Genomic DNA, 22,184 nt, shown 5'->3' with positions numbered 1-22,184 from the left:
CCCCAACCCACTGTAAATCAGTACATCTGTAAAACAGAAATGTAGACTGTCATGTATGAGAAAAGACAAAACCAAAACTGTCAACAAAGGTATTCCTTGCTTAACCCACCCCAGCAGGTGACTGCTCCCACTCAGCAGAGCTCATTTCAACTAGTCAGGTGGTGGGAGGGGGTGGTATCACTGCATCATCCTAATAAACAAAAATTATAGATCATGTCCACCCTCAACAAAGTAAAAAAAAAAAAAAAAAAACACAGAACAAAAAACACACAAAAAAGCCAAACAAAAACACTCAAACCCCAAAACAAAACCTTACAGCAATAATTAACCTAAATATTTAAAAGAAAATAATTTTAGAATGCTAATGGTAATTCTCATGAATACTGATGTAATACTTAAATGGAAATAAATTAACATTTTCATTCCACTAAACAAAATGAATACAAACCCCACACACATAAAACCACAGAGATTACACTGGAAAGACAGCTTAAAACTAAAAGAGTTTAACTCAAAACTTTTTTTTTTTATTAAAGTATGAATGCATTTATGCTGGAGAACAGTTTACATACATTATAAAGCAACAAGCATATTTTCAAGAGGTGTGGGCCCTCCTCAATATATCTCCATGCACAATGTACATGCTTTACTACTGGACTAGCACAAACACTCTCACATACAAACACGTAGATGCACAAAACACAGACACAGAGCTATCTGCTTGGATTAGCTTTCTTTTAAGGCTTCTGTAAGGTGCCCTAGTGCCCCTAACATTACCATAATTACAAACAAAGTCGTACAAAGGAGCAGAGTTACCTGCAAACTATTGATCTGCTCTCAGCCTTAAAAAATATCAAGTGAAACAAGTTTTTCCTTTTATTTGAGTTTTATTAAACATCTGCATTTAAGAAAGGCATGACTGCATATCTGCGAACAAGGAAAGATACGGGAATCTTAACATGAGGTTCTCAACCAGAACAGATGTTCAAACCTGGCTCCTAAGGGACCATTTCCTTTGATCTTTACAGTAACACAGCCCTGGCTGTGTGATGAGACACTGCCAGCTCCATCCCAGCAGGGCCACTTGACCAGCAATGTCCGGTAACACGGACTCGTGGCTCCCGTGCTCGTGGCACTTCAGACCTGAGGTTGATGAGAAGTCACAGTTCAAACACTGACAGACCCAAGTGTCCCTCAACTACTCCCAGTGGGCCCCCCATCCTGTGGAGCACATCAGGGTAGGAAAATGCACAGATAGCAGTGCTGACTTGCTGTACCCCCAGCCATTGGGGAGTATTTTTGCCCACCCCTTTTTGGTATCCTGCAGTACACAGTCTGAAACTGCAACTACTGGTGTTGGGTGAAAGATGTGGCAGCAGGTATATTAAGAAAATAGGTACAATGAATAAAATAAAGGATAGCATATGATATAATGTGTACATACAAGCATCTTTCATTTTTATCTGTGAAATGTGAATTAACTGCAGAATGCCAGGCCATTAGTCTAAAAGGCTATGTATGGCTGTCTTAGCCTACGTACGGTCAAAGGATTTTTGTGATGCATTGTGGAGAAAGATTCTTCGGGAACCATTAGGGCTTTCCAGGTCTACTTGCTCTTGTGCATCAGCATCAGCCTGCAGCTAGGAATGCCAAAGAAGCAACTAATAAAATTACCTGACCAGTCTTATAAGAAAAACAGGAATGACTGTACTTCATGGTATGCACCTGAACTACAGAGATGAGAAAGGGGCAGCAATGAGTGGGTGGGAGAGACGGGGGAGAGATATTTTTCCTCACTTTTACAACAGCAGCAGATTTCAATGTAACATGATTACTTTAATGATGCGTAATCTGTAGGTACCAAATTGCTCTTTTGATTTAAAAAGCTGGTCAGACAAGCGTTTGGCAGTCCTTTCATTCCCCTGTTTCAATTGTTGCTTATTCTTCTATGAGCTCTCATTCCCTAAGCCGTTTCTGCCTCTGCTGAACCGTGAATGAGTCCAGTCAGCCATCGTCAGATTCAAATTCATGAGACACTTCCTCTGACGAGCTGTTCCTGTGGATCCGGCCATCACTTTTCATGCTGTGAAAAGTCTTCTTAAAGGCCTCCATCATGGCATGGGCCAGCTTCTTGGCCTCCAGCTTGCTCTCACACTCTACAGCATGGCAGTCCATCTGGTAGGACAAGTCATCGTTGATCTCCCGATAGACCCAAGCAAAGATGTTTGGGCTGATGTTGTGGTCAGCAGTGCAGTAGGCTATACGTGCTACCTGAAAGGTATCCATGTGGACTGTCGCCTCACCTTTGAGGTCCAGATGGTGCAGCCAGACTTGGAAAGGGCGAATTTCCAGAAGGGCATTAGCTGGGTAAACATCCTCCCTGGTGAGCGTGTGCTTCTTCCATAATTCAATGACTGGTTTCTCTGTGCAGCCTGACAAAAATTGCATTCCTGTTGTGGAAACCTTACCCAAATATGTAACCTGCAAAGAAGAGCAAAGATAGGTGAAAACACAGATGGCAGACTTGGGTGTTACTTTCTGCCATCCTAGGGAACTTTACTGGAAAATAAAAACATCCCCCCTCCCCTTGAAAACACCCCTGACTCCCCTTCACTTTCAGTAAAACAGTTTTCAAACTGCTCTCCAAATATTTGCTTTCCAGATGCTGAATTCACCATTCAAACACAGAAGTTAAAAATGGCCAGTGTCTGAGTTTCAAGGGATTTCACTTTTGTCAGCTCCCCCAGAAAGCCCACCTTTAGAGCCCCTGACTGCCTCTAAGTTCATGTTTGCAAGTGCAAGTGTTGGTGGAGCAGGCCCCAGGTAGTTGTTTTTTCCTCCCTACTTTATTCAGATGATTTATTTGCATCATATTTTGAACATTACTATTAGGGAGATGGAGACATTCTCAGTTTGATAATGCAAGGCTGTAGGGGGTCAGAAAAGCATGATCACAGAAGAGGATTTAAACAGTTTGAATGTGTGGGTTTTTTTCAAAATGATCCTGTTTTTCCACCGTTTCTGCTGTTTCTACTTAAGTATTAAGCCAGGAATAGCTCAAAGCTGTTCAAAACTCTATCTTTGAAAGAGGGCTGAGACATTTATTACATCAATTTAAAAAATATGCTGTTAAAAAAATCTAGTAATAGATCTACCTTAGTTTAATCATATCATCTCTCTGCTTTTCTGTCTAGCTCTTTTGAGAAAATGAAATCCCAAACAGCACAGGAAAGCAAGGTGGTTTTAGTGCCCTTACTGTATTTTGTTCACCAAATATCAAATTCACTGAGAAGTCCATATCAAAATTCTGTGTTAAGCCTGTGCAGAAATATTCCCCTAAATCTGTGCAGCTGCTAATAAGGATTCCTTTCACTTACAGTTGAATGGGAGATTATTTGGTCTGGGAAAAGGGGATTTTCTCTAGAAAAGACAGGTCAATGGCACACAAATACAATTATGCAGATTATTCCATTTATCGCTGTTGTCAGAATGGTGCATTTAAGAACAACTATATGAAAGCAAAATTGCTTCTTATTTGTGTCTTGCAGAAGTAACTGCCTGAGACAGAACCTTGTGCCTCTTGCTTGATGTCTTATAACCTCCAGTACATTTTACTCAAGGTGTTTGGAGCGAAAAATTAATCACATACACTTTACAAACTAATTTCTTCAAAATTCTGTATTAAGCACACAGTATCAGTTATTTTATTGTTGTAAATGCATTAAGAAATGTAGAGAAAAAAATATGGAATTTTCACATTTAAGCACATTTAAAAAATCATAACCACAAGAAATACAGGATTTGTAATCCATGCAAACAAAATTTTCCACAAGAAAAATATTTTGCTGCAAGCTTCATAGGTTTTGTTAAACTCAGAGACCTAAATTAAGCTATAATTAAGGAAAAAGCTTACAAAACTTTATTGGAAATCTGTGTGGCTTAATCATGCCTGCCAAAAAAGCAATTTCATAGCACTGACATTTCAAAATGGGAAGTCTTATTCTTTGACTATAAATATTCATGCTTTGCACAGGAAATATGCTAAATCTTATAAAGCTTTATGGTTTTTTTTTTGAACAGTGGGAAACACAACAGCTAGAACAGTTAACAAGGCAAGACCTACCAGTGGTTTGCCTTTTTTTATTTTATTAGTGATGAGAGTTGAGTTCCCTCAAGTACTGTAGAATAACTTAAAAGAAAACCTCAGAGCTCACAGTGCCAACTAAACACATACAAACAGCACACACAGGACCAAAGAGGAATGTGTCTGCAATATACTGGAGGGTATTTCAACATATATCCACAGTCATATTGCTTTGAACAGATCAAGATCATTGGGCAAATCTGCACATTCAATATATTCTCCAATATATTGTGTTTGAATGGTGAATTCAATATATTCCAAAGGTTTGCTCAGCATTGTTTCATATTCACAAGTCAACTAACAAAAAACAAAACACATACTGTAAATTGACACTTGGGGTCAAATTCAAAGCCCATTGCAACAACACAAGTCCTTCACTGACTTCAAAGAGATTTGCACAAAGGCTTTAAACTCTGAGAAACAGAAAAATATCCTCTTGCTCATACACTTTGTCACTGCCCAAAGACAGCCTTGAACCCCTGGCTGCAGGAGTGAGCTGCCACCACTGCAGCATTTTGTCCCCCAGTCACTGTTCACAGAAGACCAGTGTCAGCTGGAGCCCACAGAAATAAGCACCTCTCATGAGTGCACAGCAGTCCATGCAGGGAATTGTTCCATTACTGGCTTGCCCTAAAGAGGAAGCTGCTGACAGCATGTGAGCTGCCCTGAGCAGCAGCATGAGGGTTGGAAGAGGAGAGGAAAGCTAAGGTAGCCCCATCCCAGTTAGGCAGCATTACTACAGGCCTTCCCAGGCAGTCAGCACTGCTGAGCAACATTCTCTAATCCACCCCAGCACACAGCATCAGCTTCTGAGCACAGGCAACTCCCAAGTGATGCTCGTGACACCTCCAGCAGCTGAGGAGCAAGATCAGAGCAAGTTGTCACACAGCAGCATAAACTGAATTTAATGTTCTTCTCTGTTCCTTTGCAGACACTAACTGCAAACCCCTGCTGGCCATCAATCCATGTGTGGCCTGCTTAAGGGTGAAGTTGCAAAAAATAATGTATTTCCTTAAAGTAAAGTATTTTTATTTTAAGAAGAAAAGCACTGAATTACTCTGAAAGCAGCCAATGCAAAAGTAACTAATAAGGAGGATGGGATGATGGTTCATTTACAAAAAGGGGATATACTAGTCTGATTTACTGTTCCAGTTTTATCACAGTGTAACTGTATAGGAACCTTTGGAAAGTTACTTCTTTTAACACCACTTTGCATTTTCATTATATAAATTTGATTTTCCTTTGAGGACACATTCATAAATATTTATAAGGTGCTTAGCCATTACAACAAGCAGTTCACAGGAGAGAGAATAAACAAAGCCTCTGCTTTAGAGTCTCTTCTGTACTGTGTCTTACATAGAAACATCTACACCTACTACTGCTGTTATTTTTTGTTTCTTTTTAAACGAATGATTATTTTTTTCCTAGTCGAGATACAAGCATTTGACAAGAGTAGCATCACTGAAGCTCTTAGTGAATACAGATGTCTAACATTTCATTGCATCTGACAAAAACAGAACAGGGATACAGGAGGTGGCAAGACACCTCAAATATTTGACCCACAAAAAGGTATTTGACCCTGAAATAGCTGTATCCTGTTCAGAAGAAAGTTTTCTCCATGATTAAGTATCATCTACATGTTATCCACTAAATATTAATCCTACTGAAACTGTCCAATTTATTAACTTAGACATTAACATTTGCATAATTGCAGGGACAGTACCAGTATGAACTAAAACCAGCAAAAGTTGGACTTTTAGGTTACTTCTCCATGAGCTCTCAGTTACAGTTATTCCACAAGCAGTGCTCCCTGCATTTCAGCTCTTACCTCAACACATCTCACAGTGTACCCACCTTTGTTTAAACACCCAGAAACCACTGACCACACACATCATTAGAGTAAAGGTATTACAGTACAACCATCTTGCTTTTCAATTTCCAAGTCTGCCAATCAAAGGTCAAAGAACAGATGATTCTTCCCATTATCAGATGGAGAAGAAAACTATTTTGAGGCAAAAATTCCCAGCGGTGGTCTTTTCCATTAAAATTGTTGATCTCTTATCAGTGTGAAGCCAGCAGGGAAGTACAAAAAAAAAAAATCCAAAACAGAGTTTCATCTTTAATACTCATAAGAACCACACGTGAAGGGCACAAAAAGACATTAGTAGTAGCAGTAGTCTTATTATTGTTGTTGTTGTTGTTGTTATTGTTACAGCTATTATTGCACATGCAAACACACACTGGAAAAGTGCCTAAACAGAATCAACTGTACAGCCTTACTAACTAGAGAGTAATCATTGTCAAAGACAGGCCAAAGCCACAGGGAAAGCTGAAACCTGCATCTGTGATAATACAGCTCTGACCACCAGCCAAAGTTCACCAAGACTGAATAATGCTTTTTCTTCCTCTGAAACACTGCAAGTCACTTGGCAGCAAACACTGGTTCAGGAAAATGACTTATTTGTGAAAGTATGGCATATCCTATAGCAAGTGTCATCCTACACACAGTAAGGCCAGTAGCTGTGGGCCCTCCCCTCTAGGGTTGGTAAGCATTGGACCAGGCTGCCCAGGGAAGTGGTGGAATCACCATCCCTGGGAGTGATGGCAAGAAACAACTGGTCGGGGCACTTAATGCCATGGTTTAACTGACAAGGTAGTGTTCAAAGGTTGGACTCAGTGATCTTGGAGGTCTTTTCCAACCTTAATGATTCTATGATTATAGCATCAGTTCAAGGCAGAATAGCTACGGGTTGGTTGTAACAAGTAAATTATGACCAAGTTGTTGCAGCCTTTACTTGCCTTGGACACTATTCTAAGGGAGAAAAGTAATGCAAAAGCCAGTTCAATGCCACTGTGTTAACCTTAAGAAGTAAAGGCATTTCCTGTCGTATCTTCTGTCCCACAAATTTCTGGAAGATACACCTCACAACAATTTCTTGTGCATGTTAAAAATTATCCACATTCTTTCCAGCCTTCCTGTGGCAAACTTCACTCACTGACAAGCCACTGTCAACAACCATGACATAAAATACACTTGAGGTTTCAGCACTTCTATGCTTGCAAGCATTCAAACCTTTAGTAAAAGCCAAGATGTTCTGAAGAGCTCCTTATTTCACCCTAGAGACTTGCCAACACCAGTGTCAGTATCTGACAAAACAGTCCTCAACAGAAAAATACTGTGCCTTTGCCCTTTTTTTAACACAGCTACACCCATCTGACATGTAGAGATGCCTCATGTCAAAGAGCATGAAGAATAATTGATGAATAATTTCATGCACTATCCTGGAAACACAAAAGTATCTGAGAACTTTGACCTTGTTGCTTTCAGCCCCTTCAGTCCAATAACGTATAGTTAAAATATCTTTTAATAACTGTGTTCGAGAACTTACCAGCTTCAAAAACACCAGTATAGCAGCTGCCACAGACATTTACACTTCTAGCACAGCATGATTTCTCAGAAGTCACAGCTCCTGCCTGTGTCTATCTGACTTCAGATCCAACTCCTCAATGGACCACATGTCCATACTGCTCCTACCTCACAAGCCTCACTAAAGTTAGGCAGCTGAATGACCTTTCCTCCTTCTGTTCCCTATTCCCAGTCCATAGACTATCACTGCTCCAAGAAAGCAGATCCAAGTTGTAAAGATCCATAATTACTGTATTACACGAGGACAGATGCTCTCTTGGCACAGCAACTTGGCATGGGAACATGTACACACACAGGACTCCGGGCTCTCGCACTATTCAAGACTATGATCAAAAGACCATATGCAAAATTAACTCCTTAGTTATTTCTTTAATATGATTATTTCTTCCACACCAAATAAGACGGCTCTTTGTCAACAAAATTAACAAAGAAAATGAAAAAAAATAAAACAAATAGAGCTCTGAACTTGAGCCAGGAGGTATTACTCTGCATACTTGCAGTCACCACAGGATGCCCTGGAGGATCTTGAATCTTGTACAAATCTTAGTAATAGATCACTGTCTCTTTTGTCCATCGGTGTTTTAAAGTAAACATCCCTTTAGCCCAAAATCTGGTCTAGGTGCAACTGGCTATCTGATAGAGATAGCAAGATATTCCTCACTTAAAGGTGAGGCAAGCAGAGCTAATGACATATTTTCTTTCTGAAAACAGAATTTCTTCTGTGGCAACTTCAGGATATGTGGCAATGAAGAAGTGACTGGAAGGGTCTGTGTCAGGATGCACAAGTCAGCAAGTAAACCGTCACAGAATCATGGAAACATCAAGGTTGAAAGAGACCTTTAAGATCATCCAGTCCAACTTTCCACTCAGCACTACCACTGTAACACCTAAACCACTAAATCACATCACCCAGCACCAGATCCAAGACCAAACACCTCCAGGGATGGTGATTCCACCAGTCTAAAGATTAAGTAAACTCACAGAAGTATTTAAGAGGAATACAGAGGAGATTTGAAGAAGAGTGGCCAAAAGCAAGTTTGGGAGGATGTGTGCATGTCTTATGATAGATTGCAGCTGGAACACAAGCACGCAGACACTCTCTGGGTTTGTAATACAAAAGCAGATGCAGGATGAGGAAGTCCAAGCTTCACCCAGACTCCACACTGTATTGTTGAGGCCAGAACACAGCAAGCTTCATCTCCACATCATCATGAGGTCTGGAAAACACTGCAAGAAGCTGCTACTCAGGAAACCTGTGCTCAGGCCTCCCTGCAATGACAGAATGCCCAAAGCCCACTGTGCCTCCTGTGCTGGGTAGTTGGGGCAAAGCAGGGTTCACCAGAGGGTCACACAGATTTGAGTGCTAAAACTGGATTTTTTTTATCCACAGTACAGTTGGGATACGAGTGGGACAGGCCTGCAGCATGCTGCCCAGCAGCTCGGTAAGTCCTGGCACAGCTTTCATTTCAGTAAACCCACATCTAGCTGTAGTGTCATTTTCAACATCATTAATTAACACATCCAGCTCTAGGCACAGCAGGAGCACTCTGTGCTGGCCAGGGTGCCTGTCTCACCACGCCACTGCACCAGCTTAGCTCTCCTCACCCTAAAGTGCAGTGACTCAGCCCCAGACTGGCAACTTTGGGATTTAGTGCCAAAACCTGCTTTTTGGCCCTGGAGAAAAAAAAAAAACAACAAAAATATCCCAGACATTCCATTGGATCACTGAGCAAATACCGTGAACTGCATTCAAGAAACATTTGCTTAAGATCCAAAAAAATAACTCAGTTAAGAAAAAAGGCTGCACAGTTTCTCTTTGCCTGTCACTGTTTCCTCACCCACACCGCCCATGTCCAGCCAAAGCCTTCACAGCACAAACACGAGGGTCTTTGTGGGAACAGCAGAGCTCCTCAGCACACAGAAATACTCAGTAAATGTAGTAATGTGGCTTACAGAAATATGTGAAAAAGTGTTTTATTTTTCAGACAAAATTCAGAGGGAGAACAGACTGAACTGGGTGAATGTTTAATGGAAAATAACCATCAACTCTGACAGCTGCCCACTGGATTAGGAGGGAGAGAAAAAAAGATCAGTAGTTGAGGTCTGATTTATTCCAAGGAATCAAAGAGTAGCTCCAGAAAAAGCTGGAAGCGTTAGCACCTCTTCAGCAGTTAAGTCAACAGCCAGCATCTGACTCCTTTAATGGGAACAAAGCTGAACCCAGGTCTTAAAACAATGCTAAAATTCCCCCTCAAAACCAAAAACAATAAACAAGCTCAGCAAGATGTGCATTCAACTCTTTACATCTTCAGAACTCCTAAGGAAAAACAACCGCTGGGCAGCAACTGCTCCGTCCATCTGTCCCCACGCCACCCTCACAGCAGCCCTTCACAGGTGCCTTTACTTTCCCATGTGTTCTCAGCTGTGACTGTGCAGCAGATCCTGCCTTAGCTCCCTCCCTGGAAGGGTTCACCACACAAGTAAGGTGTAAAGTGATAATCACTTTGGATATAATTCTCCAACTAAATGTCTTTGAAGGACGCAAGAGCTCCAGTTATTTTTAGCCCATCATTGTCCTTTCAGGTTTTACAGCCTCCATGCTTCCAGGTAGCTGTAACAGGTGAAGGAGAAGGAAGAGTTGGGGCACTGTGAAAATACCTTTCCTTGAAAAATGCTCATTCCCAGTAAAAGAAAGACACATTACTAGTTTCACTGCTGCTGCTCCTGAGATAGCCTCTAGGAAAGCTCTTTAACATGGCAGCAAGAGAGTTACTGTGGCCCAGGGTGGGTGTCCCAATGCCCAGTCCCACATCTGCCAGGGCAGCATCTCAGGCATTGGTGTTTTTTTGAGGGCAGAGCTGACCCATGAAGAACCCCTCACTCCTCAGACACCATGCAGGACAAACACCCCAGGGACTGCAGACAACGGACATCAAAGCACAGGGCACATCTCTGAGATCCTGTCCCAGCTCTGAGTGAGACACCCACAATCACACAGAAATCCCAGAGCCCCTCTTCATGGCCAAATAAACCTCTCATCCTTCCAGAGCAGAGCTCTGCCAGGCCTCCCACTGAGGCCACTTGGGGAGGGGAACAGAAGACAAAAACCTCTGCCATGCCCACAGGAGTGGAGTCTGCCTTACCCTGTGTGATCAGCCTCATTACCAACAGCAATCCCACTGCCTGCAAAGGAGAGGGGAAAACACATCTACATTTGGCAAGTTTAAGATTTAGTAAATAAATGTACTGAAAGACAAAAAGTTACCCTTGACAGCTTAATTTATAAGCTCTGAGAGGAACAAAAGCCAACAAGAAAAAGCCCACTGAGTCCACAGGCCAAATAGCCAGTGTGGGGTAAATAAGGCAGCAAGCAAACCTCTCCTTTAGAAAGACAACCCTGAGAAACACAACGATCCAGGCTTTTCACCTTTCATCACATCAGGCTGCTGCTTAGTAAGCCTTTTTATAAACTGCCCTCAGTCAGACCTAAGAGCATCTAACTTATATCCAGTGACCAGGAGTCTCTGCCTCATTGCCAAAATGGTTAACCAAGCCCAAACACAACCTCAGCAAGAGCCAGCTCTGCTCTCTGCAGCCTCCCGTTAGCAACAAAAGGATCGCATCTTGCATTTCATTCTCCACTGGACAGGAAGCTCTTTTTGTGGTTTGGCTTGCGGGGATGAATCTGAAATGAAATCAAATGGAACTGGCAAACTGCAGTGAGCTTGCAGTCAGAGACTCAAGTCCTGGTGTGAGTGGAAGATTTACACTGCACTATTTAAAACTCAAGAAATCAATTTCATTCTAGCAGGGATTTAAAAACGTTGTAGTGCAAGACATAACTGAATGAACAAATATATCCATCACACACAACCTCAGCAGGGCTGCTGGACACACTATTGTACAAGTCAATAGTTATTTTTATTCCCAAATATTCTCTTTATGTTGCTATTTGGATCACTTTTCTCCTTTGTCTCCTTTCATTGCCTCACATAACTTCCTTTCTCTGTATTCAGTTACCACCGGGTTGAAATTAATTCTTGGATAAGCCAGTTCATCTCCCATTTTCTTTCAGGAGTCTTCACAGAGCAAAGAGAGATGTGGATGAAGCCAGTGAAGCGAGAAAAAAAACCAATCCACTCTGTAGTAACTATTGCAATTACTTGAAGTTTCCTTCACACAAAGTCCTTCCAAAACCTTTCCTCTAATACCTCAAAAGCCTCACACTGAGAACATCCCTTCTGCCAGCAGAAAGTGGCGTAAATTTGCATGATCATGATCTCCCCACAAGCAGACACCAACCTTCATGTTCAAATTCAAATTACACACAAGACTGTTCACTACACATTCTTTATTTACATGAGGTTGAAACCGAACATGGAAATCTGATTAAGCACCTCATCATGTTTCAGAAAGCTTTTTAGTACTGGGTTCCTCACAGCTGTTGTCTCATAGCAGAGGGAAAGAGCCCACGGGTGGAGAGGGGAGCAGATTGTTTGCTTTTACTTTGTCCCCCTTCCTTTCCAACCCACAGAAAGTTCACTTTGGCACCAGTCCTACAAAAACTTTGATTGTACCTAATGGAGCACGCAAACAGCCAGTATGGGAATGGCTGTATCCTTCGGCCACGTTTTCCACCAAGGCATGTGCATTTTACATACTCCCCAAGACTTTGGACACTGAAGTACTCCCAGAAAGCCACACAGAGTGCATGTTTTTCACCTTCTTTTATGAGTAAGAGATCTGTCCTCAAGGTTCCTTTCTTTGCACATTCCCCATGAGATCTTTGTATTTCCCCTTTAGTTCTTCCTTTCAAAAGAAGATGCCAAGTAATAAAATTGAACAAAGCCTCTGTTACTAAGACATTCAGTTAAGGAGACCAAACATCTCAACTGCACTCACTTCCTGGCACAACTTGACAACACCTGAAATTAAGAGCAAAAGGGAAGGGAGCCAGCTTCAGGAACCACTGAAGATGACTACAGATTTGGTTTGTATTTCAATGGAAGTGTCGGGCCTACATCGCGGAAAGAACAGAAGAAAAGCAATGATAATAAAACTATTTCAGTTCTTCCTCCCTTGAGTGCTGTAAGATCAGTAACATTCAAAAAAAGAAAAAATTACAAAACAAAGCACAAACACAAGAGACTCCCAGAAATGGCAGCACTTGCTCCTTCTGCTATTGTCCACACACTGCAAATGAAACACATTCCCTGAAGAGCATGAGGAAACAGAGAAAAATCACCCCCATACAGATGTAACTGTACCCACATCCACAAAGTCTCTGATGAAAATACCCTGTCATTACTTTTGCATCTCCTTAATGAATCACTATGGGAAATGAGTTCCATGACTTAGCAAAACCCTTTGAGATTTTTCCAGCTCTCACGAGTTTTAGCATCTCCAGGAAAAGTCTTACTCGAAGTTTGGAGAAGAAGAAATACAGTGCCTACCCTGGGTTGGGCTCTTTCACTGCAGCAATGAAATACAGACCTTGCATATTTCGAATTAATAAAAAACACTAAATACATTATTAAGAAGAAAATACAGTTAAACAACTCTTTTTATTGCTAAATGAGCCCTTAGATAAATATGCCTGATTTATCATTTGTTTGTGTTATCAAACTCTGTATCAAGGCCATAGCTACCCAGGCTTCTCCACAGACCAGAAAGAATACCACCTCACTCCTTCTATGGTTTATGACACTATATTACGATTTAACCAGAAATTTCTCACTCAGTCACAGTATGTTAGCAGGCTAAACAGAAGATTTTTAAAGAACAAATATGTCCCAAAGAGTATAACGATCAAAGACAATAGGGTCATACAGTTTTTAATTCATTTCCAAAGCCATGGTTCACAGTGCCTCCAAGGTCCTGTTTTCACAATGGATTTAGTGCTTGCCTCTGTCTTCAATACAGTCACTTTCTGTTTGGATAATGTTTTTCCAGCCAGCACAGAAAGACCTGAAAGTGATCCTTAGCCTTCATCAGGTTGTCTGGGCTCTAGAGATGGTTATCTCCTGGGATTTCTCTAGGTATCAGGAGGTTTTTTACAGTATTACAGAGGGAGCCCCCTTCCTTTCCTGGTTAATTTAATCACAGCGTTACCTAAGCACCTCACCCAGAAATGCCACATTGCCTCCAACCCATTCTCTTGGCATATGTTTCAGCTCTAGGGTGAGAAGCCTACAAAGCAGCCAGAAATACAGCCCTTAACCGCCTGAAGCAAAAACTGAGATGTGGAGATTTCCATGGTGCTAATTTCAGCCAAGATGAAAGACCAAGCCTAGGATGGGAGAGCCTGGAAAGCAGCACTCCAAAGTGGAGGACCGTCTGGAGGAAGGAACGGGATGGGGGCAAAGGTCCTCTTCTCTGGGGACAGCTCTACTTACCAGTGCTGCAATTTATGTCATCTATTACAGCAGTATAATTCAGATGGCTGCAGGTCAGACAAATCACTGTTCACACCAGCAGTACAGCAAGCTCCTAGAAGCTCCCTTCATATCCACAGTTCACCTCTCTGTATTACAGAGGTCATGGCTTTTACAAAGGGCAGAAAATTAATTTTCATGGTTTCCACTGGCCCTGAAGTTGACTTTGCAAAGACAAAATCTATACTGAATAGCCCTGATGTTGATCTGTTTGACGAAGACCAAACCAGCACAAATTTTAGGGATCTAAGGAAAAAAGAAACTACTTATGATGAAAATAAATAAACTCTTCACTGTTTTTCTTGACATTTACTGTCTTTGTGCAACAATGAATACCTGCAGTTAAAATATAATAATCAATAACATTATAAAAAGGCCCCAGTCTTGCAGTTCTTAGCCAAACAAAACTGCCATCTGGATTTAAAAAATTGCTCCAATTTATATTTGCAAAGGATTTATGTGTTTGTATGAATAGTTAGAAAGAAAGGATATAAAGACAGAGCAGGAAAACACAGTGGTGGGATCAATACTGATTCAGAGCAACAACTGAACATGCAGAGCATCAAATTCATTTACTCTCCATAGCCGACGTTGCTTTAGGAGAAGTCAGGGTAAAAGAAACACAACAGGAGCTCCACTCATTCCTATTTTCTGCCTTCCTGTTTTGCATAATAAGCTCAACAAGGTCTCCCCACCCAAAAATCAACATATTGCTAACTATGACTGCAATATATATCTGCTAAAAATCTCAGAAGTCGAATTATTGTTTTCTACATAAATAATTAACATTTTCCACCAACAAGGAGTTTCACAGCTCTGAAACAAGTAAATACTCAGTCTCATTCATTAACGTCCTAGAGTTACAATTTTTCATATAGTTAATAAAATTATTTAATAGAATGAGCAGATCTTGTGAGAGCTTAATAGTTTCTTGATCATATCAAACTAAGAGTCCAACCAGTGCGTAATACTTTCTCCAGCACCTTCCAGGATCAGATAGACAGGAAGAACAAAGAAGCAGAGTTTGAAGTGACAAAGCACATGGCCAAGACTGGAATAAACTGCCCAAAGGGGAAGGTTTCTCTTCCCCAAAGAGCAGGAACCAAATATTTCCAGGCATTTCAAGAAAGCCCATGGGTTTAGAGTGCTCTCTGCCTTTGCTTTGAGATTTGACAGAGAGACTTTCAAAAGAGCGCAGACAGCAACATGTGTCAAGCATTCTAAGCAAAGCCGACCACTCTTTCAGTATCTAAAAATGCAGACAGAAATTTGGCAAGAGAAATTGTTGTGTGCATTAACAAATAAGGAATTACTCGTCTTTTAAAATTCTGTAGCTTTCTCCATGTAGCCTGAAGCAAGCAAAAGGCAAAAAGCTCCTGTTCCCAGGGAGCCTGATACAACACACAATTGTACTTTTACTCAAGGATTACAGCCCTTGCTAAGTTTCTGTTAACAGCCTCATTTCTTACCAAAGCTGTTATTATTTTGGCTAAATAGTTTTAAATAGAGAATAACATACATTTTAGGTTTATTTATGCATGAGCATAATTGAAGTATGACAGCACAACAGAAAGAAAATGGCATCTTGGGTAACAAAGAATTTACTTTCTGCTAAAAATATAGATATTTATAGTGCAAGCACACACTATGCTATTTGTCCCCTATTATCTACCTTTAGCCTTCCACACTTTTCCTCTGCTGTCTCCTCATCAAAACAAATTGGTACCTCTTTTGGGGTCAAAACAAAGCAGAAGATTCTTTAATTACCTCGAAACCCAAAAAGAGCATTGAAGTTCAAGATATGTATGCAAAAATCAAATCTGAATAGACCAACTTAGCTATTCCTGGGAGGGAATCTTATTTACAAGAAAACATACTGCATCTAAACCAAAGCCCTGGTGGGGGCAGGGGGGGTGGGGGAGAAACAACACAAAAAACTCTGTAGTGTTTCTTACTCCAAGCAAGGGCAGCCAGCACATGACATTTCTTTGGAGGATCTTATTTACCTTTTCTTTTCCAAGGATAAAAAGCTGAATTAAAGGTTAGTCCCCATCTGAAAACCCAAGTACTATGGCAGACAATATAGATCATAATTTGTCCTCATATTTTGTCATTAGCAAGGTAAGCTTTTTAATTTAATTTTCGAAAGTAGATACAGAACAACTGCATCTCCCCTTCTCACAAAAGCACCAAAGAGATTATAAAAATCTCCACATTTAAACTAACTGCAGCAAAAACAAGGCAGCCCCTCCCATGGCAGCAAGATCATGCAATATGCACTGGTGAACTGCAGCACAGCCCTTCTGGGGATGAACTGGCTGACACCCAGAAATGGCACTAATGCATCACAATGTCTGTCCCTGCCTTAGGTTCCTAAGAGCCCAAATTGGTCAGCAGTGCAAACAGACTCCCATCTGCATCCTTAAAGTGACACTGTGTCATTTTAACAGGCTGTGTTATACACACATATGTACTACAAAATAGTTCCACTGAATTATTTATAACACCTTTCTTCTTAAAGAAGCATTTAGCAAGCTGTATCATTAAAATATAACCAGCAGCTACCTACCTGCCCCTGTATACCCCAGATTTGGAGTTTAGAAGAAGTGATGAATGGTATTACTAGGGGAAACTGTAGGGGCAATTTTTGAGCAAGCAGTGCAATTAATGGAAACAGAAATTGGGCTCTAGCCACCACAGTCAGTGCTACTCTTGCTAAAAGACACAGCTTTTCAATGACTGCAGAACTTGGGGCACTGCCTCATTCACAGCACAGTGCAGAGCAGGTTCTGTTACATAAACACCCGAGAATCAGCAAATACAAAGGACAGGCATACATGAAGCAAGATGACTTCACTATTTTTTTGCATCTGCCTTCTTTCCTGCCTGCCATTTGCTCTGCTTCCTTCCTTTGCTCACAGGAAAGTACAATCCTGGCAACAGACAAGTGCCCCACCAGCACTGCCTGTGCCAGCCAGGTGATGGAAACAGGTGTGAGCAGCTTGGGACAGAGCCCAGGTAGAGTGTGGAACTATGAAAATTACAGCAAGTGGGAAGTTTATATAGGGAAGACTGGAAATGTGTGGAACAGAGAACAAGCCACAACATGACCCAGAGAAAGCTCTTGAGGGATAAGCAGTTGTTTCCAGGGCGGATTGCAAACCAGAGCACACCCGTCATAGGGGTGCGTGGATGTCCCTGAGTAATCCATAAGGTTACTCCTGTGCTCCTTACAGTCACTCATATGTAGTTAATGTGATCATGAACCAATGACTAGAAGGAACACTGTAAGGTTCACCCAGACACTTTTAATTTAGGATATTGGGATGAAATTTCAGAAGGTGAACAGAAGAAATTCCATGGTGTGGTCCAAAAAAACAGTGCATCTCAAGGGTGGGTCATACAGCAGAGGATACCAGCCAGAAAGGCTAATAAAAACAGAGAAGCTGTGAGATCCCAGCAGAACTGCCACCTGTGCTCTCCTGGAGGTGGTCCAAGAGGATGACAGCACAGTACCACACGCCAAAGCAAAATCTACTCTCCATTATATAAGGCTGTTGACCTTTGGAAAAACACATGACCAGCATGATTAAGTTTAGAGAAGGCAAAAACCACTTTGGCTACTACATATAGATTGGGTTTGGACTTGTATTAAAAACTGTCTGGAAGAGATCAGGAAACCAAACATTTCTCTTTGATGTAGAGTCCAAACTGCTCTGGAGTTTCTTGTTAAAAGCAAAATGCTCTTTAGGCTTTAGGCAAAGGACACATAATGTCCTTCACACCTTCAAGCTAATACTTAAAACTCTTACACAACAGAATGTCAAATATACCAAAATCTAATTAAATCAAGGATGTAACAGCAAGAACAGGCTTCATCTTGCTTGCGTTTTTCTCCAATTCCAGCAACTAAGCTGTCACCTTCAGGCACCTACTTGTTTTTGAAAGGAAAATTAAGAAAACACACACATTGTAAAAACAGAAATTTGTATCCAAGGGTGTCCAGCAAGTGTGGAAAAGGAGATAAAGCTCTGGGCTTTGCCAAATGGCACAATCCTCTTCGGGCTGGAAAAATTCTGAAAGAATCAACAATGGACTAACACAAATCCTTCCATGTAGATGGCTAAAGACACACAAAGTGGCTTTCATAACACTTAAAGACCTTGACTTAGGTACGTGTACAGTCATTCTCCTTGATCACTCTGTGACCTGATAGGGAATGCAAATTCTCATAATATCAGTTTCTTCCACTCACTTATGCACTTCTCAGCAGATGACTCTGAGATTAACAAAGCCCTGATCACCCCTGAAGGACATTATCACATGCACAGCCCTGCCAAAAGAACCAAATACCTCCTATTCTGAAGTCCCACTGAATTCCTGTCTGAAAGGAGCTATAGCTCTTTTCCAACAGATGATCAGTTTGAAGTTACTAAGAAAATACTGGGGTTTGAGATGTTTTGGTTTTTTGGGTTTTTTTGTTTTAGTTAAAACCTAAAAAGATAGGTTGATGTCCAACTCTTAAATCACAAAGCAATGGAGAGCAGGAACTCAGCAAGGTCACAGAGCAAAACTGACCTTGGGGTCCCCAGTGCTTCATGTCAGCCCATGTGAATTTACTGTGTGCTTTGGCAGCAGAGCACAGCAGTGGTCTTCTCCACTCCCCTCAGAGTGACTTCATGTAAAACAGCAACAGCTGAAAGGAAAAGGGAATTTTGACACCCTTGAACAAGAGAAGGTGTAAAAGCTGGTCAGGAAGAAAACCAAGAACAGAGCTGGGGGCCCTGGTAACATGCATGAGGTAAGACACACACTCCTGCTAACAAATGCCACAGAGGGAAAAAAGTCCTCCCCTCAGCAACAGCAGTAGTAATATCTTTCCAAAAACTTTGAGTCGTATGATATGGTCTTGTTTGATCTATCAAACCAAGACAAACTAGTCAGTTAAAAGACTTGAAGCAACTGCAAAGCCCAGGTTCTTGTTCATTATTTGAATACCAAGTAGTCATACAGATGTCAGTCTGAGATATTTCATACTGCCCCAAGTTATTTCTAAGCCATTGCCTAAGAGGAAGGTTGTTTGGACTTTGACCTGCTCTGCACTTGGTCACCAGCATTTGTGAAATGGAAGAAACAAACACGATTTTAACCTCTGGCACAGAGCACAGAAAGTAGAAATACAGACGCCAGCACAGTCTCTTGTGCACTGATGTCTGTCATTTGAAGCAATCTCTGTTAATGATGAAGCCTTTTAGATGTTTACTCCCTCACCTCCATCTTCAGCAGCACAATCCACAGTCACTCCCATTAAAGGACTCGGACCAAAACACAGATCTGGAAAGCTCAAAGAGACCTGACAAAAAAACTAAAAAAGGGTTCATAAACCGTGTTTCTGTGGGGAAATACATGTTTAGTACATACAACTAGATACCTGATACACCAGGCTCATGCACAGTGCAGTAGTACATCAAGGTCATGTAGGGAAATGTGGGGATACTACTACAGCATCTCCATAACAGATGAAAGTGAAGTCATGGTGCCATAGGTTGAGTGAGAACCAGAAGCCAAGATAAATACTGTGCCTTTCCCTGATGTAGCTCAGGCACCACAGTAATAGGTGTAATTGCACCAAAATGGAAAGGGATCCAAATTCACTCTGCTGGCTCATAAAGTCTTCCAGCATGATCAAGCCTATTAGGAAAGAAAGCTCATGGTCATATGGAGATGACACACTTGTTTGGACAAGCTAGATTAGTGAATTAGGATCAGAGAAGTGATTGTGCAAGGCATGCGTGGTCTCTCTAGGCCGACAGGAGAAGGAAGGGAAAAGGACATTGTATGCTAAGACAGAGCAGCCAACAATATCTGGAAATCCCAAGAAGTCACATAAAGTTCTCACCATCACCACAACATTGACACAGCTGTACTGTGAGTGTGACCTTCCCAGTCACTGCCCAGGAAATATTCTAACCACCATGGGCTGGCCTGTCAGGGAGGATGGTGTGGGTGGGTAAGCACTTCCCCAGGAAGAGGTGGCAGTGTGGACCCCAAACCCAACCACCCACACCCTCCTCAGCATTCCATTCTGTGCCACCTTTGACCAAACCAGACTGGAGTAAAAGCGTCCACACACCCACCCTGTGGTGGTGCTCACCCAGCTACCAAGAGTTGGAGTTCACACACGGTTGTCTCATCTTTCAGCACCAGCTGGCAGAGCTCCTCAGTCACCAGGAAATGGGCTGGAGCAGCATCTGCTCCTTCAGAGGTGATTTTGGGGTCTGAGCACCTCTTCCAGACCAGGGGCAGAGAATCAGACCTTTTGTTTGTTTGTTAAGCAGATCCAGAGTGATCAAAGTATGTAATAGCTCAGCATTTTATAACCAACCTATGCTAAATGCTAAAATGTAAATGTACCTTTCTGCTGTGTGATTATCAGACAATAGCAATCAAAACTTAAGACAAAGTAGCGAAGGAATGCACCATGTTAAATAGATAGAGCCTTAAAGGTTCCAAAATATTTGGCTTAACTTCCTGAATACCTCTTTCAAGCCCTAAATCATCACTGGAAATCAGATTCTAGAACAGAAACTCAAGAGAAATTAGTCATACATTTTCCCATGACAGTCCATTACTACTTAAAAAGAAAATATAGTGTCTTCTTCATTTGTTAAGATAAAAATGAAGAATGGTTTCTCATCTTAAGCCTTTAGAGGATAGACTATTTCTGCTGCACTGCTGTTGAATCTGTTTTATAGTTCCACTACCGGGAAAAAGGAACATCACACTTACAAAATTATTGCAATTATCAGCCATTAAGGATGCAGTTTATAACATAGTACAAATCCCTTCTAAATTTTATAACTTCAGCTTATGCTTCATTTTATCCCAACCAAGCAACAGCCTAGAAAGTAATGGCCTACTTTGCACTTGAGTACAAACCAAAAGTATAAAAACATTTTGGTTTTGAAGTGTTTGCATACTAATCCCTCAAGTACTTAATGTCACCCCATGGGTATCCATGTACAGACACAGCGACTGTGAGATGAACCTATATAACTTAAAAAGAATCAAAGATTCCTGAAAATATCAAGTTGACAGAAAATACCATTGACATTTGCAGGCAAGAAAAAAAGTAAGAAAGAATTCTGAAACTCCGAAATTTCAGTCCCGGTCTGATGTGGCCTCCCATCACAGGAAGCTGACATTTAAAAGACTGTTTAGAGAAAGCAGGGTGATGTCTGTGCCCAAAGCCAGTCTGAAGCCACACAGATGTCAGTCAAGCCGCAATCATTTGTCCTGCCTGGGGCTGTGTGATCACTACCAGACACCATTTGAAACAAGGAAATGATCTGATGTGGATGGGGCCGACTTTTCCCACTTTTTCAAAAACAATGGTTAAACTTAACAATGCTTTGTGACAGATACAGCTCCAGAGGGAACCGTAATTCTTCCTTAGCTGCACAGATATCTCATCTTCATTGGGAACTGGAGCTCTATCAAGTGCATTTATTCAGAAATATTGCTAAAGTTCTTCTTCCAACAGCTGCCTTCACAGTTACATATGCAAAACAGTAGGCTGGAGTTACCAATTAATCTCACAAAAGAGAATTAGGTTGATGTCACATAGTTTGAATAGTAATTACAGTATGAACTAGAAATTGTTCATGGTAATAAAAATTGTTACAAACAATTCTAGATCCACAGAGTATGATGGATGATTTGTTATGACACTGAATAATGTTTTAAATATTGCATTGCTTAAATTCCAGCACACAGCACCATATCTAAATTTAGGGTAACTCAAATTTGATTCACACCAAAGCTTTGCTTGACCTATAGCATCTTGGGTACAGCCAATCACCCACAAATGGTTTGGTCAACAAGGTCAATTTGATATTTTATTTGAATTCTGTGTAAGTAAAAACAAATCTTGGGAGCTACTGAGAGGTTTTAGTACTATAAACAAAGTGCAACCTCAATGTGTCAAAATGAATCTTGGAAGCATCACTAAAGCTGGATGAAGAAGCTAGCACTGCCCAAACTGCAGTAGGTTATATCCAGCAATGGATGCAGCAGCTTGAACACCTGCCTCCAACACCAACATCCTTCATAATGGCACCTTCTAGGGAAAAAAATATTCTAGCAACCCAACCAAATACCATTTTCAATGGATATTTTT

General features: G+C 41.2%; 1 protein-coding gene across 5 annotated transcripts in view; it reads right to left on the bottom strand.

Moving 5' to 3' along the window:
- Positions 1 to 505: 505 nt before the first annotated feature.
- PID1 (phosphotyrosine interaction domain containing 1) overlaps positions 506 to 22,184 on the bottom strand; it is an 85,993-nt gene continuing 64,314 nt past the window's right edge. For all 5 annotated transcript variants that reach the window (XM_051781959.1, XM_051781962.1, XM_051781961.1 and 2 more), the window contains exon 3: positions 506 to 2,481. In XM_051781959.1, coding sequence (XP_051637919.1) covers positions 2,005 to 2,481 — 477 coding nt within the window. In that variant the 3' untranslated portion in view covers positions 506 to 2,004. The remainder of the gene's footprint in view (positions 2,482 to 22,184) is intronic.

This window comes from Manacus candei, unplaced genomic scaffold, assembly GCF_025592945.1.
Source record: "Manacus candei isolate 608988 ecotype Guabito, Panama unplaced genomic scaffold, ASM2559294v1 h1tg000015l, whole genome shotgun sequence".
Lineage (NCBI taxonomy): Eukaryota > Metazoa > Chordata > Aves > Passeriformes > Pipridae > Manacus > Manacus candei.
Note: the sequence above shows the minus strand (reverse complement) of the source record. Positions and strands in the feature narration are given on the sequence as shown.